The sequence below is a fragment of the Sminthopsis crassicaudata genome, chromosome 1, assembly GCF_048593235.1.
Source record: "Sminthopsis crassicaudata isolate SCR6 chromosome 1, ASM4859323v1, whole genome shotgun sequence".
NCBI classification, from domain to species: domain Eukaryota; kingdom Metazoa; phylum Chordata; class Mammalia; order Dasyuromorphia; family Dasyuridae; genus Sminthopsis; species Sminthopsis crassicaudata.
Genome location: NC_133617.1, coordinates 670,176,499 through 670,202,192, shown reverse-complemented (window position 1 = coordinate 670,202,192; position 25,694 = coordinate 670,176,499). Strand labels below are relative to the sequence as shown.

General features: G+C 49.4%; 1 protein-coding gene and 1 long non-coding RNA gene across 3 annotated transcripts in view; one reads left to right on the top strand and one right to left on the bottom strand.

The window, feature by feature from the left end:
• The window catches only part of BSN (bassoon presynaptic cytomatrix protein), a 223,985-nt gene that overhangs the window by 8,077 nt on the left and 190,214 nt on the right, over positions 1-25,694 (bottom strand). The window contains 3 exon segments of the mRNA XM_074283273.1: positions 231-2,436; positions 10,479-17,186; positions 17,431-17,868. Coding sequence (XP_074139374.1) covers positions 231-2,436; positions 10,479-17,186; positions 17,431-17,868 — 9,352 coding nt within the window.
• On the top strand, positions 1,201-24,485 carry LOC141551536 (uncharacterized). Of its 2 annotated transcripts, none has more exons than XR_012484893.1 (4): positions 1,201-1,332; positions 5,069-5,153; positions 9,216-9,349; positions 24,096-24,485. It is a non-coding gene; the product is annotated as an uncharacterized LOC141551536 (long non-coding RNA). The 2 variants fall into 2 exon arrangements; XR_012484894.1 differs by lacking the exon at positions 1,201-1,332 and adding an exon at positions 1,374-1,458.

Below are 25,694 nucleotides of genomic sequence, written 5' to 3'. Positions count from 1 at the left end.
AGCCATGCAATGAAACGAAAGAACGCAAGCAGCTCACCACATGCAGAAAAGAAAAGCCAGCGCCCGCCCGCCCCAGCCTCGGACCCCCCCTGCAGAGACCCCCCGGAGGACACGGGACACACACGGGCAGGACGCGACGCCGGCCACGCGGAAGTGGGACGAGAGTGGGGCCCCGGCAGGCGGACGGCTCTGAGCATGCGCTGTCAGAAATCACCAAAGGGAGCGGTTACCTTCGCTGTCGGAAACCACACAGTGGGAATCGTCCAGGTTGTAGCCCTCCTCGTGCTTGTACGAGTGCGTCCGTGGCACGTCTTTGATGTGTTCCTGGACATCGGGCAGGGAGTGACTGGAGCAGAACGGAGAGCAGCCGTCGCCTGCGCCGGGAGGGAGCGGCCCCCCGGAGGAGCGGCCCCCTCCCACGGACCTTCCCAGAGGACTGATGGGGCTCTCCTCCTCAGAGGCCTGGCTCCGCATCGGGGGCCGCCCCCGGCTCTGGGACATGCTCAGGGACGAAGGCTTGGAGCTGCCCTTCTGGAGCCTCTCCATGCTGTCCCGCTCGCGCTCGCGCTCGTAGGCCTTGCCCCGGGCGCTCATGTCGTGCCCGACCTTATCGCTACCATACCCGGCCGAGGCCCTGGACCTGCTGCCGTAGGCTCGGTCCTCGTCCTCCATCAGGTCCCTGCTGGACACCCCGTAGTATTTCTGCTGTTCGTACACGTTCTTCTTAAGGCCGTAGGTGATCTCGTCTTGAAACTTCTTCCCTCGGGAGGACATGCTACTGCTGACGGAGGGCGCAGGGGGGTAGGAGGCCAGGTCCGACTCCACGTCTTTGGCCTCTTCTATGGGGGAGAACTTGGAGATCTTCTGTTCCATGCCCTGCTTGCGATGCTTGCTGCGCTTGGACGAGATGACGGCCGGCGCCAGGCTCTTGGAGGAGTGCTTGGGCCCTCCCAGGCCGGAGCCGTGCTTCTCGGGCCGAGAGGAGTGCCGATAGTCGCTGTCCCCGTAGTAGTAAGAGGAGGAGCCCCCGGCGCTGCCCGAAATCCTCCCCTCACTCTCCGAGCTCCGGTGATAGCTGCTCTTCCCGCGGTGGTCAGCGCCATGGTGATCATATACATCCTCCTCAGACTCTTCTTCCCCTTTGGAGTAGCAGCAGGGACCCCCGGGGCCCTCGGGCTCTCCCAGGTCACTCTTGTCCTTCAGGTGGCGCCCGTTAACGCCCTGGGGCCGCGGCTCCGGCTTCTGGCCCTCGCCGGCCGAGGGCGTGCTGTCTTTGGTCAGTTCGCTGATGTCGTCGATCATCACGTAGTTCCGAGGAATGTTCTGCTCCAGGTTGGTGTACAATGACTCGGAAGAGTAAGGGGGCCCGGGGCTCTGGCTCACGCCGCTGCGGTCCCCGGGCCTGGGGGGCTCCGGAGCCTTGTACTGGTCGTAGCCGCTGGTCACCGCTGGCGCACTGTACGTGGGCTCCGAAGGGGCCGAAGACATTGCCGTAGGGGGCGCTGCGATCACTTCATAGTTTGTAGGGACCTTCTGTTCTAAGTCAGCGAGTGAGGTCTGCCTTGGTTTCTGATGGGCGGCATGACTGTCGGCTGGGTCCGGGAAGAGGGCGTTCTGAGGGGCGGGGTGGGGAATTTGGCCTGGGTAAGTGGTCTGGGGCTGGTAGTGGGGAGTAGGACGGAAGTTCTGCTGGCCCTGGAGACCATGTTCAGAGGGGTAGCCTGCACTTGGAGGGAAAGCAGGTGCTGGGTATGTGCTTTGAGCCGGGTAGGCAGGTACCTGGGTGGGCTGGAAGGCATTGGGAGGAGGGCCCGCGCTGCCCGCGGGGTACTGGGGAGGCTGGAAACGGCTGTGTTGGAAGGCTGGGGGGGCGGGGGGAGGACCCTGTCCCGGAGGGTACTGATAAGGAGGGTAGGAGGAGGCCGAGGTGTACTGAGCGGCTGAAAAGTCAGGGTACTGATTGGTTGGAGCTGTGCTGGGTCTCACGTGGACCGCCCCGCTCTCGTAGCCTGTGAGTCGCAAGTTGTTGAGTTCGCTATCCGACATGTAGTCCCGGTTTTCCCCAAGGCACCGAAGATAGGGGTAATCTCGGCCCACGCGGTCTTTCATCAGGGACCCCTTCCTCTGAGTGATCCCTAACTCCAGGTACTTCAGCTTAGCATCGATCTCCTTCTCCTCCTCATCCAGCTCAGCCTGCTTCTTCCTCAGCTTGGTGGACTCGTGCTCCACCAGCTTGAGGTCCCGGTCCAGCTCCTTGAGCAGGCTGGCTTTGGTCACCTGGACTGGGGGCCCCGTCAGACCCTTCTGCAGGAGGCTGGCCATGTACATCTGGGAATGCGCTTGGCTTGGGAGGGGCATGTGGGCCTCCTCTGGTGGGGGGCTGGGCAGTGTCCGCTTCACCTTTCGAATGAGGGTGTTGGCCTGAAATGCTGACATCTAAGGAGCAAAGAAAAGAGGTCCGGATGTGAGAACTGAGAGAATTCATGCACCAGAGATAAAAACACTAGAAGGACCTTGGTCATTATCATGTTGCTCATTAATAAACCCTCAGTCCTAAAAAAGACTTTCCTCATCCATCGGAGGAAAGAAGGGATCAGGGGGGAAAACACTGTTCTGAATGAGGGAAGACCAGGCTCTATTCCTGGCTTAGTCTCTGACCTAAAGCAAGTCCTGTCCCCTTTCTGGGGCCCAGTTTTCCCATCTATAAATTGAAGTTGAACTAAAGATCTTTCCAGCTTTCATCCCTTAAGACTAAAAAATGTCATTCTCATGTCAGACCTGTGAGGTGCAAGTTTTATCACTCCCACTTTATGGATGGACAAGGTAAAGGTTTAGAGAAAGGTTACTTGTTTAGGGTCATCTAACTGATCAGTGGCAGTAATGTTATGTAGAATTTGTTCTCCCTCTACCACCATTAAACTACATTGCCTCCAGTTTAAAATGGCTGAGCTGGGTTGATCTAAGTGCCAGTGAACTCTCCTTTCTGAGCTGGTCATAAAGAGGATTGCTAGGCTACATGAGCCGAAGGGAGGAGGCCTGGGCCAGAGGGGGCCCGAAAAGAAGTGAGCAAGAGGCAGGGGTCAGCAATGCTCCTGGGAGAATGTCCGTCAGTAGTGGCTACTAGGGAGGGGGCAACTTTGAGGATGAGATCTCAGACAAGGGAACTTCGGGTCCATCTCATAGCTGCCTGCACAGGGAAAGCACTGCCAGGAGAGCTCTGGGCTGAGTTGCCCAGTTAGTCCAGTCAGCTGTTGTGTGAGAAGCTGTTCCTGCAGGATCTCACAGCTCCTGACTGCAACAATGAGGGGCAAAGAATCAGGGCCATTCAGAGCGCCATAATCGTGATGGCTACATGCTGCTGTGGGAAACCTAAGTCAAGATGTCTCTGCTGAGTCCAGAAGGCCACCTCCCTCCCCTCTTCCAGAGCTTGGTCCACTGGGGACCGCTATCCCCAAACCAAACTTCCATGGTGGCTAGTACACCAGTGGCCCTGATCACTGGGGTGAGATTCTCTCTGAGACTGGTGTTCAGGTGACCCAGATTATAATAAAAAGCCAATGAATATCTCCTTGGCAGGGAAGCAGACATGAGAGAAAAGGAAGAGGGCAAACTGAGTGAGGGGGATGAGAGGGTACTGCCAGACACGTGGCCCTAAGCTCTGTTCCTCCCCCCCCCCATTGCCTTGGTGATAGGGAGTTGGGGGGTAAGAGAAGGAAGGGGCTACATCCGAATGCCAGGTCTTTTTTTGCACCAGCTGGTAATGCCATCTATTCCTCCCACCTTCTCCCTGAGTCACTGCAGAGCTAGGTACTACCCTCCCCCAACCCCAAGCACAGTCCCAAAGGGTGATCACCCCAATTTACCATCCCCTACTGATGGCTCTGGTCCCAGAGAAGGTCCTTTTCCCAATCTGTGAAATCAAATGTCAACTCCCCTTGGGGCTGTGGTCAGGCTAAAGCAAGGCAGAATATGGGGGCCCTAGATAGGCTGTCACTGTCTCAAAAGGAGGTATGAGTGGGAAGGAGATGGAAGAGACATCTGCTGAAGATTTTTCACCGTATGGAACTGGGGGGAAAAAATGCACCATGATTACAGAGATAAAATGTGTACCATTTTCAAAGTGAGAAGGCAAAAAGTAGGATTTGCTGCTTTCAGTCGCTGGCAGGGACCCCTGGCCAGATTTCTCTTGGACTTTCTTGCTTGGAAATGCTGTTTGAATTCCCAGCCTCTTTGAGGGAGGCCAACTGGGAGGCGCTGGGGAACATGGCACAAACCAGGGTCTTGTTCTAGGTTGCCTGTACTGGGATGTTCCTTTGGGGAGAAGAGTCTTCACCTTTAGCTGTTTTTCCACCCACTCTCCTTTTGTACTGCCATTTTCAGAGGAAAAGCTAAATATCCTTTTTGTTTTCCAAGGCTGGGTGCCATTGAGGGAATGTCAGAACTTGGCACTGACATTATGGCAGCAGCCAGGAAAAAGACTGAAAGAAATAAAGTACAATAGAGAGAATTCAAGAACTTAGTCCTTTAAGCCAGGGGTAAGAGATTAATAAGGTTAATGAGTAAAAGAGGATGAACTATCTAGGCTAAGGGCAAGGGTTCTCACAAATGAGCTTCCAGAACTTCCTAGTTCTGGAAAATGAAATGTTGAGTATGGAAACAGAAATGCTCCAGTGACAAAAAAAAAAAAAAAAAAGCTGCCCCAAGATAAGGATGTGGATGCACAGCCCTATTCAATCCCCAATTTAAAACATATTTAGGAAGAGTAGGGGGATGAAGAATGACTCTAAAAGTCCAGTAAGAATACTGTCACTAGTAGGATACTAAAGCTCAAGATGAGTTGAGGCTAGTAAGGAATATTAAGTATGAGAAAAAGAAAAAGGAATTTCTTTCTTTCTTCCTTCCTTCCTTCCCTCTCTTCTTTCTTTTCTCTTTACTTATTTATTTCTTCCTTTCTTCCAGAACAGAACAGAATAAAAGAAGGAGATAGGGCCACTATGGATGGAAGGATGATAATAGATGATGGCGAAAAGGCTGAGAAATCTTACTATTTCTGTTTTGTCTCCCAAAGGGAATGATCTTTGGATTGGCAAGGATAAACCAAAAATGGTTAATAAGAAATTGAAACCCAAGAGAAATGAGGAGACAGTAATAAGGTACGTAGGTAATGCTGATAAATTTAAATCAATAGGCCTAAGGTACTGAAAGAAATGGCAGATGTGACTGCTGATCTGAGGCCAGTGGGCTTGGAAGATCATGGAGAATGAAACAAGAATTGGAGAAGGGAAGAAAGGGAATAAGTATTTACATAGCACCTACTATGTGCCAAGCATGGTGCTAAGGCTTTTTAGCAAATATCTCATTTGATTTAGAGAAGGGAAAATAACCCAATTCTGCAAAAAGGGAAAAAGGTGGCATCTGCAAATGAGCTTGACTTCAAGCCCTGGCTAAGTTTTAAAACCTGTTTTTACAGGGAATATATTAACAGAAGCAGAATGGTGTAAGATAGTAATCTCTTTCATGCCACAGACCCCTTCAGCAGTCTGGTGAGCCTATCGACCTCTTCTCAGAATTGTGATTTTAAATAATTCAAGGAAATGCTCAGTTCCATATAGAAATTAGTGAAAATAGAATATGCTTTATTTCCCCATCCAAGTTCATGGATGCCTTGAAATATGTCAAAAGGTCTGTGGGCCCCAGATGAAAAATTCTTGGTGTAGTGGCTACAGTGCCAGGCCAAAACTAAAAAGACCTGACTATATCTCTGATGCTTACTGACTGTGTGTCCTGGACATAGTTATGTGCCTCACATAACTCCTGATTTCTTTATGAAGTCTGAGTAGAGTGTGATCTGAGTCAGTAGAAAATTTTTCCCACACTAGGAATTGTCCATGCTTATAAAATCAGAGATCTTTCTTAAATGTATATATTACTAAAAATGTTTTTTAAAATGAATGATATTACTTTCAAAGATAACGTAGAAGTTGATTAAAAAAAAAAGTTTATCTTCCTTCTAATTAAGAGCAACCAGTTTCCTTGCACAACACCAAAGCCACCCTACCTAATAAGCATAAGTTAGTCCTTTACATGTATGTATGTATATATGTATTTGTTTATATACATATATATGTATATAAACCATCAGGTAAAATAATATTCACTAAATGGAGAAGTTTTGATCGTATCTGGATACTAAGACTGCAAAATCAAGCTCTTGTATGGGGAGAGTTTTGATTAAAAGAGAAATTTTTGTATTGGATAGCATACGTACACATATATAAATATGCATGTGATACTTCTGCTTGCTTATTAAATGTTTAATAGCTCATATACATATATTATGGCTATACAAAATAAATAATACTAGATTGTGTTATAAAAAATGAATATATTACTAAAGAAATGGTTAAAGAAAAGGAATTTCTGTCCCAGAGTTTGGGTACAGGTCAAAATAATAATATTAATAACATAAGCATTTATTATTATTATTAGACCTGAGGTCACTTTTTTTTTTTTTACCTTTTGTGTGTGTGTGTGTGGGGGGAGGTGTAAGTCAATCAGAATTAAATGAGTTGCCTAGGGTCACAGAGCTAGTAAGTGTTAAATGACTGAGGCTGAATTTGAACTCAGGGTCTTCCTGATTCCAGGGCCACTGCTCTACCCACGATGCCATCTAATTGCCCCTGGACCTCTTTTGAGGAGCTTGGTCCCATCTTTGGGGACCTTGCTCCTTCTAACATTCTATTTCTCATTGATCTTCTGTTTTTTCCTAAAAATCTGCTTAGGTCTTTCTAGTTCTTTGATTTTTTTTTTCCCCCTTGAGGCAACTGGGGGTAAATGACTTGCCCAGAGTCACACTACTATAAAGTGTGTGAAGCTGCATTTGAAGTCAGGTCCTCCTGACTAGGCTGGCTGTGCTCTATCCACTGCACCATCTATCTGCCTCTAGGTCTTCCCAGTTCTAAACAATAACAGAAACAAGGACCAAAACACCTTCCTTTGGCTCTGCCAAATCAAGCAGAGGATCATCCTTTATTTTCTCTTCTGGTGAAACTTCAAGAAATAATCACTAACACCTCCTCTCTCTACTTCCTCAGCACCCGCTCAGCCTCCTGGGAGTATCCTTATTCCTCTCCAAGGCAACAAAAGACTCCTAAACTTCCAAGTCCAATCAATCAGAAAATGCTGGATAGTGACCAAAGTATGTCGATGTTGTGGAATTAGAATGGAATAGGGATATGGCCTCTCCCTCCCTTCATCATTGAGCCTGGAGATCTGTGATGATGAAACATTAGAGGCACTGGGCCTGCAATCAGTACTAGACATGTTCAAATCCCACCTAAAATACTTATTAGCTGTATGATCCTGGGCAAATCACTTCACCTCTCTGTTAAACAGGAACAATACCCAGTATTGTTGGGAGTGAGATAATATTTGTAAAGTGCTTTGCAAACCTTAAAGCACTATATAAATGCTAGCTATTATTATATTGCCCAGACTCTTCATATACCATTAAGATGTTAGTTCATTTTGCTTTTTTTCTCCTCTTTCTTGTTTTTTTTTTAATATGTAATATTGTATATGAACTTTTAAAAACACATTTTTTAATGAATCATGTTATTTTTCCTCTTCTTTCTTTTCTAATCTTTGTTATAAGAGATGGCTTACTACACAAAATAGGAGAAAAAGAAATACTGAGAAATGAAAAAGATATCAAAATAAGAAACATAAATGAAAAGGAGATAAAATTAAAAGAAAAACTCCACCAATTCAATGGATTTTTTTCCCCCCAGAACTCATTCACTTTGATCACTGCCATTTGAAGCCATAGGTAAATCTCTTCTTGCTATAGTCTCTCTCTGGGCTTCTTGGACACTGTTTTCCTCTTGATTCTCCTACTTGGCTGACCCCTCCTATTGGTTCTTTCTCTCCCCTTGGTGTGACTATCTTTGGCAAGCCTCTCTACTATCTCCCTTGATGAATTAATCAACACCCACAGCTTTGATTATCACCTCTATGCAGATGGCTTCCAAATCTTTATGTACAGGTCAGACTTCTCCTTTGCACACCAGCTCAACTAATTTTAAATTTAAAATTATATTGGGATATTTGGGTTTTACACCATCTATGTTTCCCTCCTTCTCCTTTCATCCTGGGGACCCATCTCTCATGAAGAGAGAAGGTATGAAGAAAAGAAAAGTTCCATAAAACTAAACTATATATCAAAAAAGTCTTATATGCAATATATCCCATGTCAGTGGTCCCTCATTTCCACAAAGGAGTGAAGGTGAGGGAGATGGCTTTTCCTATCTCTTCTTTAAAGAGTTAATTAGTCAAAATTAGTCATGATTCTGCATTCTCAGCTGCCTGCTGGACATCTCTACCTACTGCTGTACCAACAGTTCAAAGTTGACATGCCCCAAACAGGGATTGTCATCCTTACCTGGCATTCCTCCAAACTTCCCTCTTTGTGTTGATGACAAATTTAATTTTCTACTTCCTTTGACTCTCCCCTTTTCTATATCTATCTAAAACTAAATAGCTGCTAAGCCCTGCAAATTCTGTCTTTGCAATCTCTCTTGCATTTGTCTACTTATCTCCATTTGTGCCATCATCCTAGTCCATTACCTCTCATTACTTCTTAATCCAGACTATTATAAGAATCTCTTAACTGGTTTTCCTGCCTTGAATCTCTTTTGTCTCCATTCCAACTTTCATTTGGAGGTTATTCCTCCAAGAAAAGTCCACAGTGGTTTTTGATTATATATGTGGCAAGATACTAACTTCTCAGCATTTTCAGCCCTCTGCCAGGTATTCTAGCCTATCTTTCCAGCTCCTTCACATACTCAGTATTCTAGACAAACTGGACCACTAGCTATCTCTTGACATCCTTCTATGCATTTGCATTTGCATAGGTCATTTCTCCTCCATGCTTGGAAAATGCTTCTTCATTTCTGCTGAGATCTTTCTCTTCCTCGGAGGCCTAGCCTCTTCCAGGAAGCCCTTCCCAATCCCTTCAGCCACACTGATCCTATTCTCTTTAAACTGTCTTCAGGCCTGCTACTCTCTTATCTCATTTGCTCAGCCCCTATAACATTCTATCTAATATCACACACACACACACACACGTCTCAGTCTTCCTTCCCTTTTATACTGTCTATATCTTGAGGATGAGAACTATTGTTTTTTAATCTTTGTACCCTCAATGTTAATCATAGGGTCATGCAGATGGTGACCTCTCCAGGAAATATTCATGGAACTGAATTAGGAGAAGCAAGATGGAAGTGGTATTTGATCTTGATCATCAAGGATAACCAAGAAGGATTTCAATTGACTGAGTAAAGGTAAAGAGGTAAGAGAACATAAGAGTTCATTTTAAGAAACAATGACTAAGCTAGGTCAGCAGGAGAGGTACCTTACCCAAGATGTCCTGAAACAAAGGCTAGATTGGACATAAGAGGATAAAGATTTGAATCCTGATTTTATAATATACTATGTTGGTGACCTTGAATGAATCAATCCATTTTGGCTTCAGTTTGCTCATCTGGTGGAGATTACCTCTAAGGCTCCTTCTAGGCTCTAAATATGTGAGCCTTTCATCCTATAAGTATAACAGTCTACAGTCTAGAATTCTCAGAGGGTAACAGTAAAAGATCAGGTTGGTGCTAGACTGTAGATGATCTTGAATGTTAATGTTTGAGGAACTGGACTTTATTTGGTGGACAATAGGAAATGATTGAAGAATTTTAAGCAATAGAGTGACAAATGTCTTATAAATAATAATCGTTATAATCCCTTTAATAATAATCATTGGCTATATAACTCCAAGCATTCTCCCTGTGGCAATCTCATGAGACAGGCAACGCATGTATTATCACCCTCATTGTAGAGATAAGAAAACTGAGGCTCAGAGAGGGAAAATGAGTCATTTAGAGTTATTTGGTTGGTGAGTGGTAGAGATGGAAACCGAATCCATGTCTGTTTCCTTTAAGTCTAGTGTGGTTTTTTCCCCCCACTAAACCATAAAAAGCAGTAATGTTTGTCTGACAAAATGTCGCCAGATGTATTTATCTGCAGTTTGTGTAGGTTTGCATTGCCATATCAGCTACCAGTCTCCAGGAGTACAGTTTAGGAATCCATGTTGTACCCCTGTTTGCTCCTATAAACAAACCTTCCTTTCATATGTGACCTTCCAGGGGAGGCAGAGTAAGAGAAGAGGGACAGGGGAGAACTAGTTGGACATGAGAATCGGGGCCCCTCTCCTGGGCTCCTCCTTGTGTCACCTTCTCCCTTACCCAAGAAAACAACACTGGTTTCTCCAATTTTCCTTAAAAGACCAGGACGAGGTACTGTTACTCCAGAGTGGTAGCGGGTCTTCCCCCACCCTCCTGGCCCCCCTGCCACCACCACCACCATCATCACCACTATTTTCCTTGATCCCAAAACATTTTTTAGCTTTCCTCCCTCATTCCTTCCCTTACCTGACTGCCCTGGAGGATCTGTTGCTGATAGAGGGAGAACCTCTCTTTGGCTGACTCTTCGGCAGTGGGGCTGATGGGCTTGGGGTCCGACAGGGACCTCTGCATGGTTTTCATGGGGCGAGGCACAGTCTGTTGGCGCTGGGCGCTGTCGGCAGTGAAATGCTTCTGTGGCGTTACATGGGCCTTATTCAATCTCTCGCTGGAAGCAAAGGAGGATTCCAGGAGCCGATGTGGGGACAAGGGAGAGACAGGGGAGTAGAGAACTTGAGGAGACTTGGGCGGCTGACGGGTCACTAGCTGGGAAAGGGACTCAGTAGGCAGATGAGTCTGGTAACCAATCTCTAAGGGATCTGGCTTCTTCTTCTCAAATTTCCCAAGGCCCTGCTGCCGGGGCTCCAGGGGTCCAGTCGTGACAATCTGAATACTGGGGGTGTAGGGGGTGATGGCGGCTGGTCCTGGGAGTTGAGGCACCACAATCCCCTGGGCCTGGGCCTCCGGCTCCGTCTGGCAGGCCAGGCTCTCTCCCTTCTGAGTCTTCTCTGGGGCCGAGATGTATTTGATAATCTCCACTTTGGGGTCTGGGGTGGTGATGTGAATGGAGGGCGAGACCCTCAGCAGCTGATCGGGCTCTGTCTGCACGGAGCAGTCACTGATGGTTTGGATGCCCACACTAGACTTGCTCCTGGGCGAGGAGGAGTCATGCTTGCTGTCGGAAACCGAGTCTGCATGGCGGGAGAAGCGGGTGCGACGCCGGCGGACAGGCTGCTCCCAGTCGGCGTTGTCCTCGTCGTCAGTCTGCACGCTGCAGTCCGTGCTCCGCCGAGTCCGGCGCCTCCTGGACATAAAATACCGCTCCTCCCCGTCCTCCTCGTCGGTCTGCACGCTGCTGTCCGTGATCTTCTTGACCACGTAAGGCTCGTGGGCCTCCTCCATCTCGTAGGCATCCCGGAGCCGGGGCATCGAGTGCCGCTTCTTGAGGCCCCTGCCGGCGTCCCAGTGTTCCTCCGTCTGCAGAGACATGTCCGAGGCCGAGCTGGGGAGGGGCCTCGGGGGCCCCGGCTCTCGCGGCTGCCCAGTCCCCTCCATCCCCATGGCGGCCGTGGCTATGAAAGCCTGATTTATGGGAGGCCAATACTGGCCATTCGGGGCCATGGTGCGCTGCATTTCCAGGGCGATCTCCGTGACTGCTTGGGGAGGCAGCCTCCCGGAGGGGTCGCACACCGGAGGAAAGGGAGCTTTCTGCCTCTTCTGCTCCTCCAGCTGCTGCTGCAATTGCTGCTGCAGCTGCTGGATCTGCTCCAGCTGCAGGCGCTGCTGGGCCAGCTGCTCCCTCTGCAAAGCGAACTGGGCCTGGCGCTCCTCCTGTTGCTGTTGCAAGACTTGGTGCTTGATGGTCTGCAGCTCCTGGATCTCCCTTTGCACCAGCATCTGCTCCTTCTCCCGGTGCCGCTGCAGCTCCACGCGCTCCCGCTCCAGCTCCTCGTGGAGCCGCAGCTGCCGCAGCTTCTCCAGCTCCACGCGCTCTCGTTCCATCTGCAGCAGGTGCTCTTGCTGCTTCCTCTGCCTCTCCTCTTCTTTCTCTTCCTTCTCAGCGCCTCCGGCCTTGGCCAGGACCGCCACTGGGGGCGCTTCTCCCGGCGGCTTCTGGCCCAGCAGGTGGGCCGGCGCTGAGCCCGCCTCTTTGGATACCCCGGGGGCTGCTACCGCCGCCGCCGGCGGCTCTTCCCGAGCGCTGCCCAGCGGCTGCTCAGTTCTTTGCAGACCTCCCGCCGCTGGGGCCGCCCCCGCCACTGGCTTCCCCGCAGGTCCGGGGGTCAAGCTGCTCCCAGCCACAGTGGTGGCCGGGCCTGCCTTGCCCAGGTACAAGGGACCGTCGATCCCGGGAGCCGTTGTGATGGCTGGAAATCTGCTTGGGGGTGGATATCGATACAGCCCCTGGGGCATGAGAGGAACCCGGGGAGCCACCACCGGGACTCGGGTCAGGCTGGCAAGAGGCACTGGGGTAATGGTCCCCGGGCCATACGGTCTGTAGATGCCTCGAACCATAGGCCGAAGCACGGATGCCGGCTGGGTGGTGATGGGAAGAGTTGACGCAATTGGTGTGTTGATGGTAGAATAAATCATCCCGTCGGCGGCGCGAACCGTGGCTGTTGAAGGGAAGAGCTGCCTGATGGCCGCTGCTCCCTGCCCCGCTGCAGGACTGTACTGGGCTAGCTTCCCAAAGCTCTGCCGGCCTTCGGGGAAGTTTGGGTTCACCATCATGTTGGGTTTGATGGCTGCCAGGCCCTGCTGGGCGCCGGCTCCGGGTCCAGGCCTGGGGCCGTACTGCAGGAGCTCCGGACTGCTGCTGTGCCGGCCCCCGTACTGGTCCATAGAGTTGAGAGCTGCACACATGCGGCTGATCTCGCGAGCTGTCGTGGCGCTGTACTGAGCCAGGCTGGACTCTTGGAAGCCCGCCAGGTCTGCTCGCGGCGAGTACCGGTAATCCGAGTAGATGTTGGAGGCGGAGCTATACCTCCTCATGGGGAGCGGGTGGCCCATCAGGTCTGAGGGCTGTCTCAGGTCTGTGAAGGAGCCGTATTGCATTCCCTGGGCCAGGTAGCGGCCGTCGAAACCGATGCTGTAGGAGTGCTTCATGGTCGTGAGGTCCATCGCTGAGTCTCCCCCGGCGGGCTGGAAGAATTGGTCGCTTTTGTGTGGGTAATAATTCAGGCCGGCCTCAGCCAGGTTGGTGTCAGACATGGAGGAGTAAAGCCTTCCCATGAGGCCATGGGAATACAGTTTCTGCTCCTCATAGTGCCTAGGACCCACGGCCTGCTCCCTGTATTGGGATGGCTCCGGAAGGTCCTGCTCGCGGGGCCCATAAAATGGAAGGCTGCTCTGACTGGGCTGGGCTGTGTCCGCTACATTTTTCTCGGGCATTTTCGAGGACGGATGGAAAGTCCCGGTGCAGCTGCTGCTGAAGGGAAATTTGTAGACCACATCACAGCAAGCTACTTGACTCTCGGGTTTGATCCCCGTGAGGTCCAAAGCACTAGCCGGCTCTTCTTTGACCAGCTTGGTCACTGCCCCAGCGGCCATATCATCCATCTGCACCATCATCATGTGAGGTTTCTTCCCCCCGAGCTGCGGGGGCACACTGTGTGCTTTGAGTTCTGCAGGCGCGCCCCGGAACGCGTCAGAACTTGGCTCTGCAGGGTATGGCTTAATGCTGACGTTCTGCGCTGGGCTCATCTGAGTGACGAGAATGTCTTTTTTAACTAAAGGTGCCATCTGGTTGGGCAGGTTATATCGGGCGAACTTGGTTTGCTGGGGACTGCCAGCTTCTTTTGGCTTTGCGCGGGGCCCACCCTGGTAAGGACCGGTCTGCACGGCCTGCTCCACGTGTTTGACCTGGGTCAGACACACAGGGCTTCCTGTCCCCTGTCCAAAGTCCAGCCGGTTCTGGAAAGGGTCTCCATAAACCACGGGTTGCTTTGGTTGAGACACGAGCATCGAGGAAGCCACGGTGATGCTGACAGTGGTGGAGGTGCCGATGAAGGTGTGGGTATGCTCCTGGGCATTGAGGTTGATGATGAGGGGCTGCACGGTGGTGGACTGCCGGCCCGGAGACTGGTCTAAGGTGAGACAGTATTTCCTGGCCTCAGCGGCCAGGGAAGTCAGATCCACACCTCGGTCAGTAATGATGATTGGGGTGGACTTCATAGCTGTCCTCAAGTCAACCGCGGAACTAGTGGGTGGTTTGGGCCCCGGTTCCACCCGGGAGGTCCCTGGGACTGACGAGATCCTGCACAGGGAGATGTTCTCGGCAGGCAGGGAGCCCCAGCCGTACAGAGCAGCTGTGCCGTCCATGGCTGGGGTCACCTGCCCCTTGGCAGCGTTCATGGGGACAATGGCACTCGAAGTGGGGGTCCTTTCCCCCTTGGGGAAGCTGTGCAGAGACTGTTCCTGTAGGAGCTGCGCTCCGTTGACCTGTACCGACTGGCTGTAGCTGTGAATGGTAGGTTGGTGTCTGGTTGGAGATGAAGCTGGTGAGGTGGAAGAACTGGCGTTGACCAGCTTAGTTTGGCTGGCTGCGTCTGAAGCTAAGGTGATGACCATGAAAGGAGATTCTTGAGAAGACTGCTGCCTAGTGAGGCGAGGGGAGCTGGAGCGGTGTGGCGTCTGCGTACCCTGAGCAACCATGGAGGACGGGGCGGGGCCCACGGGGCTCCTGGGGACGTCGGAGGGGAGGAGTGGGCTGTGGGTCTGGGTGGAGAACTCTGCGGTGGACTTGGGCCCCATTCTGCCAATCGCAGACGGAAGACCCTCCATCGGAGAGGTTGGGGAAAGGGGTGGGCTTGCGCTCTTGTAGCCCGGATAGCTTTTCGATGACAGAGGAGCACCGGGCTTGCCGTCACTCGCGCTCTGAAGCCTGTCTCTAGAAGGTAGCCCACAGGTGTCGGGGAGGACCTGAGCCTGGAGCATCTCGTCAGTCTGCGAGCCGTAGCTTGCCGTGGTGGGGAGGGAAGGCTCCGGGCCAGCGGGGGACGTAGCGGCCGTGTAAACACGGGGTCTGCCTGCCGTACTAGAAGCCACGGTTGTGGCCGAAGGAGTCCCTTTGCTGTAGGTGAGAGGAGCTGTCACTCCCTTGAGAGCAGAGCTGGGAGAAGCAGGGGAGCTGAGAAGCTTGAGGGCATCCTGAGGCTCTTTTGCAAAATGCTGGGTGACTCGCACGTCGGGAATGACCCGGCTCCCCCCGCTGTCCGAGGAGAAGGACAGGGGAGCCGCAAGCTGGGTGGGACTGGTGCCGGGAGTGAGGGGGCCGCCATTCTGCCTCATCAGCTCACTGTAAGCACTCTCTGCGTTCAGAAACTGCTTCTCCTGGTAAGTGTCCTCTCGCTCCTTCTTTTCCTCCTGGTAAGCCAGGTCTCGGGAAGAGGCCTGGTGCATCCTGGCTATGCTCTGGGACGTCTGGAGGATCTCCTCATACACGGCTCCCGCGTCGGCAGCCTCGGGCTCGTAGGGAGGCTGGGAGGCGCCCAGCTGCCCGGACACGTAGTCGTAGTCCTCGATGTACTGGTACTCAAAGCTGCCCTGCCCTCGGCCGCTGGGCGGAGCCTGCTGGCCCTGCTGCTTCTGGAGCAGCTCGGCCTTCCTCATCATCTCCTCGTAGGCCTCCTCGGCGCTTTTCAAGGGCTTGCTCGAAGGGTAGCTGGTGCCGCCGGCCGTCTTCTCGGTGGGGGAGTAGAGGGACATGAAGGTGGGCAGGTTGTATTCGCTGCCAGACTTGTAGAGCTTGGAGGGGCCCATCTCGAAGCCCTCGGCCTCGGAGTCGAGAGAGGGAGACGGAGAGTATTCGGAGCAGGAGGAGCGGTGCAGCTCCTCCATCTCGGCCGCCTGGCGCAGCTCCTCGGTGGGCGAGGCGTCCTCGATGGGGGACAGGTTGCTGGGGGGAGTCTTGGAGCGCTCGCGCCTCCGCTGGGCCCTGAGCTCCTCTTTGTCCCGCTTGGTCTTGCGGGCCGTGCTCCGGATGCGCTGCTGCTCGACCTCCCGCATCTTCTCCTGCTCCCGCAGCAGCTCCTCCTCTTCTCGGAGCTCCTCTTCCTCCGAGGAGTCCTCGATGGTGGGGAGCAGGGGCCCGTGGGAGCGGTGGCGGGCTTTCCTCTGCTGCTTGACCTCTTCCAGCCTCTGGCGGCGGCTGGGGCTGCTGTCGCTGTCTTCTTCGAGGGAGGACAGGGACGTGGGGGAGGTGCCCGAGGTGTAGCTGGGAGTGGTGGCGGGCAGTGTAGAGGAGTACTCTCCGCGGGAGCGGTCCTCCGGGGACCCCGTCAAGCTCTCCATCTCCAGCTCCGGCTCCCGGTCTAAGCTGATGTCCGTCTCCTGGCTGATCTCCATCTCGCGGCTGTAGTTGTTGGTACTGTTGAGCTCGATGGTCTTGAAGCGGCGCAGGCCCCCCTGGAGGGCCGCCACATCTTCGGCTTCGGGGGCAGCCGCCTCCTTCAGCTCCTCCTCGTAGCCGGTGGTGGCGTTGTGAGGCAGCCGCCTCTTGGGGGCAGCGGGCTCCTGGCCCTGCTCCGGGCCCGCCTTGGCGCCGGCCTTCCTCAGACCGAACTTGGCCCGCTCGTAGTCGGCGTCCTCCTCCTCCAGGTTGTCTTCCTCGGCGCTCATCTCCAAAATCTGCCTCCGCATGAAGTCCTCGTCCCCCTCGGCGTCTCTGCCCGGCGGCCGCGTGGGCAGCGGGGAGAGCCCGCCCTCGCTGCTGTCCTCCACGTAGTCGTGGCGCAGCTTGCTGCCGAAGTCGTCCGACGACTCGGCCGTGTCCCTGGCGTCCCTCTGGTTCTCCCACTCGAGAGAATCCTCGTCCTCTTCCAGGATGTCCTCCAGTTCCTCGTCGGAGTCAAAGGCCTCGGGGGTGATGGAGAGGGAGCGAGGTCTCTGTCTCTGCTTGGATTCCTCCCGCTGCTGGGGGCGAGCCTTGGCCTGCTCCCCAGGGGCGCCGCCCGGAGCCTCCAGGAGGGGGCGCATGCTGCTCTCGAGCTTGTTGAGTTCCGAGGGGCTGGGCGGGCCGGGCTTCACCACGCCGGCCGTGTTCAGCTGCTCCTCCTCCTGCTGCACGAGCCCCGTGATCTCACTCTGGGAGCTGGAGATCCCATCGGACGAGTAACCCGTGTCACTGAGGCTCTGGGGGCTCCGGGACAGGTCCTGGGAATAAGGCTTGCTTGGCTCCTGCAACGGAAACAGAGGCCATTAAGGGAGAGCTCCGGCTCCGGGAGGGGAGAGGAAGAGGGGCTGAAGAGTCCCACACTTTTGGGGGGACCCGAATTTCAGAGCTCCGCAGCCTTAATTCTGTGCCATTTCAGGCGAGCCCTGCCCCTTCCTGGGCCTCAGTTTCCCCATATAAAAGGAGGGCCTCTCCTCCGGGTTATATATGTGAGAGACCTGGGAGCCCACCCCCAGGAAGGACACTGACCTCATGCTCACTCCCTCTCGGTGCCTCCGGGATGGAGGCAACCTTGCTGTCGGCCGGAGGCGGTTCAGCCCTTTTGGGCCCATCCTTCATCTTGGGAGACTCCTTGAGCGTGCTTGGCTGAGGGGATGGCTTCGGCACTTGTTTGGCTTCGGCTGGGCCGCTGGGTTTCTTCTCCTGGGGGCCGCTTGGGGGCTTGCTGGGTTCCGATGTCCTGAGGTGCTTGGTCTGGAGGCTGGGAGAGGTGTGTGGGGGTCCTGTGGTCTGCCCTGGCCCTGGGGCGGGGGGCCCTTTCTGCTTCTGCGGGGAGGGGCTGGCTTGGTGTCGGGGTGAGCTTGTTGGTGTCTGCTTTGGGGTAGGCAGGGGCACGGGGGCCGGGTCACCTAGGCTTCCTTCCAGCAGCCTCTGTGTTTGGCAGTTAAGACAGAGCCACTCATTTTTCTGCAAAAAAGGGACAAATACAGGGCAAAATTAATTGATCTTTTTCTGCCTCAGTTTCTTCATCTGTAAAACAGGGATAATAAAAACACTGGCCTCCCTGGGTTGCTGTGAGGACCAAATGAAATGATAACTGTAAAGTGCTTGTTTAGCACAGTACCTGGTACACAGTAGGCACTACATAATTGCTAACCATGATTATTTCTTTAGCTTAATAAATAAGTACTTATTCCCTCCCCTCCATCTTGCCTCCACTATGAAGATCCCCAGTGAGGAAGACTCCATTCTGTCCATCCTCCTCTGACACAGCCCTCATTGTTGGGGAGTTTTCTTCAACCACAAAACAAGATCTGTCTTTGCACCTCTCCTCATGGTCCCTTGTCTCGCCCTTCTGAGGCCAAGCAAGACCAATCTAATTTCTCTTCCAAATGGCTGCTCTGCAACACTGGAATGTTGCCCTTACCCCATGGCACCACCCCTTCATTTCCCATCTCCTTTCCTGCAGAATAAATAAAGCCCCATTTATTTGGCCAGTCCCTCCATGGCCTGGTCTGAACTCTTCGATTGCACTTTGCAATGAGGCTTGAGCAGAGCGCACCAGGGCCTCGGCCTCCCATCAGGATCAGGGCCTGCTTGTCTTGAGCAGAGAGCTCCTGTTCGCCTTTCTCTCAGTGGAAGGAGCAGCTTCCAAACAGGACTTGTTCTTGCAAATCCCTTCATTTCTCTCTTGTTACCTACAGGATCTTGAACATTCATTCCTTGGGCTTTCTATAACTCTTGTCCTCTGTTCTTGCCACCCTAGCCCTCAAATTTAATAGGAAGCTTTAGGATATTTCAACTTGAGTAGGGGGACTGGCTCCAGTCAGGTAGGATATGGTATAAAGTAAGGCTTTATGTCCCTGGGGGGAAATTAAACTGAACTATGAGGGCTAGCTCTGGGTAGTGCAACAGACTCAGAGCTCAGAATCTAGCTATTAGCAGAGAGCACATTCCCTGCTCTGGAGGCCAGGGAGAGGGAGTCCAGAACTCAGACCTAGAGTATAAAGATGAACCGGAATCCAGAATCAAGCCTTAGAAAGAAGAGAGTCCAGAGCCCAGCCCTGGGCAAGAGAGCTTAGAACCCGGGACCCACAGGGAAGGAGAGAGGGAGAGAAGAGAGAGAGGCAGAGACAGAGACAGAGAATGGAAAAAAGATGGAGAGAGTAGGGAGAGAGACAGAGACGGAAAGACACGGGGGGGGGGGGGGAAAGAGAAAGAGAGCTAGCAAGGGAGCCAGAGCTAGTGCCTCAGGCCCTAGCCCCAGGCAAAGGACCCTAGGGCCTAGACCAAGGCCCACGGCCCAGCCCCAGGGCACCCTAGGGAGAAAGCAGCACTGCAAGTAGAGATCAGGGGCTCCTGCCAGGCAAGAAGTGCTATTTTTATCTCCCCTGAGTGGCCAGAAATAGAAAGATTTCTCAGGCTGCTATTTCTTAGTGTCTCAGCTTCTAGGCTTTAAATCTTGTGGCTTCCTTTGGAATGGGAGAATAAAAGGTGCTTCATTCCTGCTCAGGCTGGAGTGAGGACCCTCAGGTCCATTTAGGTGCTTCCCTTCTTCCCGTGCCCTCTGGTCTGAGTTTCTTACTTTACAGATGAGGAAACTGAGACCAAGAGAGGCCAAATAACTTGTGCAAGTTACAGAGGCAGTGATGAGAGAGGATTTGAACTCAGGACCTTTAAAGTCCCTGTGCTCAAGGTCCTTTTGGGGCTCTTTTATTTGCACTTAAAGGCTGTTAGAATCAGAACCAAGGAAGTGCGGTCCCCTTGGAGACTCTTTTGGCCCTGGGTCAGGGAGGCCTGAGCTCTCTGGTTGGCTAAGGCCACAGATCTATGAAGCTACCAGATAAATCACAAGCTCCTGCAGGCACCAACCAGTGGTTGTTCTTACTAGGCAAGGCAGGACTGCAGGTCCAGGAATCAGTGGCCCATCCTGGCCAAGTCAGGGACAGGGGGTCAGGAAAAGAGACTGCTTCAGCATCTTTCCATCTGTATCAGAGAATTGGTCAGAATCTATAAAACTTTCTGGATATCTATAGACTTATAGCATATCAGAATTGGAATGGACCTTAAAGATTCTGGATTTGGAACTGGATGGGGACTTTAGAGACTCCCTTATGGAATTAAGACTTTGAAATTGTGGTTCTCTGCCTCCAAACTCAATGTCACCCAGCTTCTCATGTGCAGAGGAAAACAGTTGCACAGGAATCAGAGCTGGAAAGGACCCTAACCTCCTTTACAGATGAGGAAACTGAGCCGAGGGAGGAGGGAGTTCTTGCTTAAGGTCGTGAAGGGGGTTGGATCCTCTGCTAACAGCCTTCAGAACTTCTGGCCATCTGCGAGTTCACTAACCTCCCTTAGGAAGCTGGAGAGTCTCCCCTCGTTCAACCTTTGAAGAGTGTTCTAATCCTGTCAACACCTGCCAGACAGGATACACAGAGGCTCAGACACTGCTGTGGTGCCCATCAGGGATTCCTCACTAATGGAACTACCTCTAGGGCCTTCAGCAATGCTCTCTAAACAAAGGGCCGGCTTGGGCAACAGGAGGGCATCAATTATGCACACTCATGTTACAACCTCGGGGTGAGGAAGATGGAGGAAACTCAGGAGCCCGGAGGGGGCTCCTCCGGAGGTTAAACTCCCAAGCTTACCACTAATCAGGCCTGAGTTTCTCCCTTTTTCCCACCCATTCCTTAAGCCTCTAAGGCTGTTTTGTTTGTTTGTTTATTACTTGGCAGTAAATAGTCCCTACAGTGGGGATTCCCTCTCCAGATTACCATTTTAGGAAGGACCTCACTTTTACCTGGCTGGTTTGTGGTCTCAACTGCCAAATTGTTACACCCGGTCCTGATCTCTCCTAATATTAAATTGCAGACTTCTTATTTCCAACTGCCTGTGGGATAGCTAGTTCTGCCTGGCCTTCCCCCAACTCCATTTGTTTAAAATTAAACTCATAGAGGACTGTGGGAACCGAGTATGATTCACAACATAGCATTTTCACTCTTTTTGTTGTTTGCTTGCATTTTATTTTCTTATTTTTTTTCTGGTTTGATTTGATTTTTCTTGTGCAGCAAGAGGACTGTATAAATATGTAGGCATATATTGGCTTTAACACACATTTCTACCATGTTTAACATATATTGGACTACTTGCCTTCTAGGGAAGGGGATAAGGGGAAGGGAGGGGAATTGGAACACAAGGTTTTGCAAAGACTATTGTTGAAGAATTGTCCATGCATATGTTTTGAAAAATAAAAAGCTTTAATAAAGAAGAAATCTGAACTCATCTTCTCCACCAAACTAGCCTTTTCTTCCAACTACCCAGAACTTTTCGATGGCACTCGCCTCCCAGAGGCTTTAAAAAAGCACAGGATAAAATACAAATTTCTTAGTCTGGCATCATACCCTTTTACAAGTTCCATCCTTACCTCACAGAATTTCTCTTTACTATCCATTATACAGCCAAACCACCAGGATTCTGGTGGAGAGGTGGTGGGGTGTGTAGAGCAATTAGAGGATGTGGGACCTTGCACTTAGCCCTCTTTCCTCATCTGGATGATGGAGGGCATAGCGATGGATGATAATGCCTCTTCCCACTCGAGTTCTGATCCTCAAAATCCAAATCTCTGATCCTACATCCTTCTTTGTCCTGTCTCCACTCATTCATGAAGACCAAGAGCCAATTCTCTTTAAGTATTGGAATCTTTTTTTTTTTTTTTCCCCTAAGGTCCAGTTCCTCCAAAAAGATCATCTTGAATTCCTTCTCTCCTCCCCAATCCAGGCGAAATGATTTCTTCCTCTTCAAATTCCTCCTATCCCTTTAACTGGCCCTCTCTTTTGCTCCTATCTATGAGCTTCCTTATGTTGTACTCTTAGATTGCAAAATCTTTGAGGGGCAGGGAATATGTCCTTTTTTTCATCTTTGTATGCTCATCTCTGACCATAGCAACCTGAATTCAGAAAATGACTAACCCATCTTTGTTGAGTTGAATGGAAATCCCTAGATAACATAATTATAGACTATATACTTAACAAGGAGACTGTCTCTGGACCCTGACAGGACTGAAGATTCCCAACCTCCTTCTTCCCTTCAGTCTATTCCTAGATATTGAAAGAAGGCTGAGTTCTGGCAGGAGGTGACCAGCCTGGTAAGAGAGTCCAAAGCTAAGCTATGCAAAGATCTCTTGGAGGAAATGGAGGTGTTTAGCCTGGAGAAACGAAGTATCTCTTCTGATGCTTTCAAGGGTATAAAGAAATCCTAAGTCGAGGAGGGATTATGAATGTTTTGCTTGGCAAGAGGGAGCACATCTGGAGTAATGGATGGCTGTGGGAGGCAGGCACATTTCAGCTAGAAATGAGGAAAAACTTCCTGTTGAGTGGAATTGTTATCAAAATCCAAAGAACTGTATTGAGAAAAAGGGAGTTCCTTATAACTAGAGACCACAAGATCATATAATATAGAGCTGGAAAGGACCTTAGTAGCCTTCAAATATAACATTCATTTTTACAGATGAGGAAACTGAGTCACTAAGAAATTAAGTGGCTTGTCCAGCATCGCACAGCTGGTAAGTTTCTGAAGTGAAATTTGAGCCTAGGTCTTAATGGCTCCAAGTGCAATGTTTTCTCCACTACTTCCTGCTGCTTCCAGAGGTTAGATCATTAGGATTTTACACAAAGGATTTCTGATCAGGTTTTTATTATAATAGATTCAATTCAACAATCACTTATTAAGTGCCCAAAGTGTGCATGATGCTGTTCTAAGTACTGAGAAGATGGAGACAAAAATGAAAAAGGGTATCTGCCCTTAAGAAGCTTATGATTAAAGATCAGTGTTGAAAAATTATCCTTGCATATGTTTTGAAAATTAAAAAAAACTTCAATAAAGAAGAAGCTTATGATAACTGAGGGATACAATACAATACAGGGAGGTAGTGCAGATGATGGACATCAGGAAGACTCATGACTTCAAATCTGACCTTAGATACTAGCAGTATGATTCTGGGCAACTCTGCTTGCTTCAATTTCCTCATCTGTAAAATGAGCTGGAAAAGGAAATGGCAACCCACTCCAGTATCTTTATCAAGAAACCATCTCTATCAAGAAATCCCCCAAATGGTGAGACAGTGAGTTGGATACAACTGAATCACAACAATACCTTTTCTTCTCAGCTTTTCCTTTTTTAAAATTATCAGAGAAAGCCTAGAAAAAAAGGCATCTAAGTTTTGGATTTAAGGAAGAAAAATATTCTAAGAGGTAGGGGTAAGGGGAAGATGGCAGAAACATAAAGGGATCAATCAATTCAGAGAAATAATGTGAAGAAAGAATGGAAAGGTCAGCTGGCGCCCCATGTAAAAAGTTTTAAATGTCATCGGAGTAGGAGTACATATTTAAATTTGAGGCAGGATTATGACATGTTCAGAATTGCATTTCAGAGTCATTTGGAAAACTGGCCATGAAATGGATTGTGTAGAGAGATGCTGATGGTATAAGAGAGACTAATTAGAATAAGGATTCTTAATCTGGAGTTGTTTTGAAAATCCTTTTAATAATTATACTTCAATGTAATTAGTTTCCTTGGTACTCCTATTCATTTTATACATTTCCTTGGTACTCCTATTCATTTTATACATTTTAAAATGTTATTCTGAGAAGGGATCCACAGACTTCATCCGACTGACAAGGGGTCCTGGACCTAGACACACACACACACACACACACATACACACACATACACACACACACAAAAGGAATTCAGATCTCTTGAATTAGAAGGTTATTGCAAGAATCCAGATGAAAGATGATGAGCTAGGGTACACTGTGAGTGGGGAGAAGAGGATAGATGAAAGATATATTTATTGGAGGGAGAGAGGAATAACAAGACTCAATAAGTAACTAGAGGAAGTGAGGGAAAATAAAGATGACTCTCAGGTTGTAAATCTAACAGTGGCTAATAATGTGATCTTGAGAAACCCATTTCACCTTGCTTGTTTCCTTCTCTGGCACCTGTCTTTCTGGCTTTGGGGGAAGAAAGTCCTTTAAACCTTAAATTATTATAGAAATTATCATGTTTCCTCTGAGTTTTGCAGATACTTTTTCTCCTTCTCCAGTAAGTAAGGTCAACTCAACTCATATTTTTATTTTCCAAGCAGCCCATTCTCCCTTTAGTACATTTGGGATCTAACCCTTCTCTCGTTGTAGATATACTTGAAAGTCACAATATATTCTATAAGAGACTGTGAAGGCACCAGAGGTTCTCCAGGAAGCAGTGGAACCAGCTTCTAACTAGAGGTCGTCATATGGCATTCTGGAGAAAGCCCCAAGTCACCGAATTATAAGATTTGGAACAGAAAGGAATCTTACAGATAACCTAGCACAGGGGCCCGAAACCTTTTATGGACCCCTTGGGCACTCTGGTGAAGCCTATGGATGAATAGCCTTTCTCAGGATATTGTTGGTATCTTTATTTATTTAAGTAAGATGCCCTTTATTAAGGACAAATGTAAAGTCTACTTTGATGTAGAAATTCAACTTCACAAATGTATGGGAAAGAAGAATAAACAGATAGAATTTTGTCTAAGTTTTATAAAAGCTACCGAGATATAAATTTCATTATAAACATACATACAAATTCTGAAGCTTCTGTAAAGAACAGTTTCCTTTATGTAGGCTCCCCTTAGTGCTGACATCACATTCTGTCCTGTTATTTTGCTTATTCTCTTCTATTTCTTTGGATTTCTGAGGGTTTGATAGTTATTAAACCCCTCAGAAATCCAAAGAAATAGGATATTGTTAAATGCATAAATAAAATATAACGATTGCAAAGGAAACAAATTATACTGGAATACAGTTATCATATTTAAAAAACAAGATCATATATTTAGATACAAAAATATTTATAGCAGATCTTTTTTCAAGGCAAAGAACTGGAAATTGAGGGAATCCCCATAAATTGGGGAATGGCTGAATAAATTGTGGTATGTGGTTATGATAGAATATTATTGTACTATAGAAAATAATGAGAAAAATGCTCAAGGAAGAACCTAGAAAGTCCTTCATGGGCTCAAGCAAAGTGAAATGTACTGTATACAAAGTAATAGCAATGTTGTGAGATGATCAGCTGTGAATGCCTTTGCTATTCTCAATAATACAATGATCTAAGACTATTCTGAAGGACTTATGATAAAAAATGCTATCTCTTCTCAGAAAAAGAACTGATTGTGTCTGAATACAGATTGAACCTTTTTTTAAACTTTTTTAAAATTGAAGGTTTTGGGGGAGCAGGGGATCTATATTTTCTTTCACAACATGACTTTTATGGAAATGTTTTGCATAATTTCACATGTGCCCTCTTAATGGGCAATGTAAGTGGGAAGAAAGGGAGAGAATTCAGTTTTAAAAACAAATGTAAAAATTGTTTTACGTATAACTGGGGAAAATAAAAATATCATAACAAAAAAAAGAAATGAAAAATTAATTAAAATAAAATAAAAATAAGGTCACAGTCCCCATGTTAAGAACTTCTGACTTTGTCTAACATCTTTTTTTTTTTAACCAATGAGAATTATAGAAAGAGAATCACTTGCCCATGGTTACAGAGTGAGTAGTAGGGAGGGGATTCATATACTTGCCAAGATATAGTACCTAATATTTTTTCATCATGGATTCAATTCATTGGAGATAAGGGAACTTATACAAGTCACACATCAAGAAGCCTTGGATTGGTCCTCAGCAGGCCTTGGTGAGTGAGTGAATCCAGTGCTGCTCTGGAGGCTCTTGCCCCATTCTTCTATCAATAGT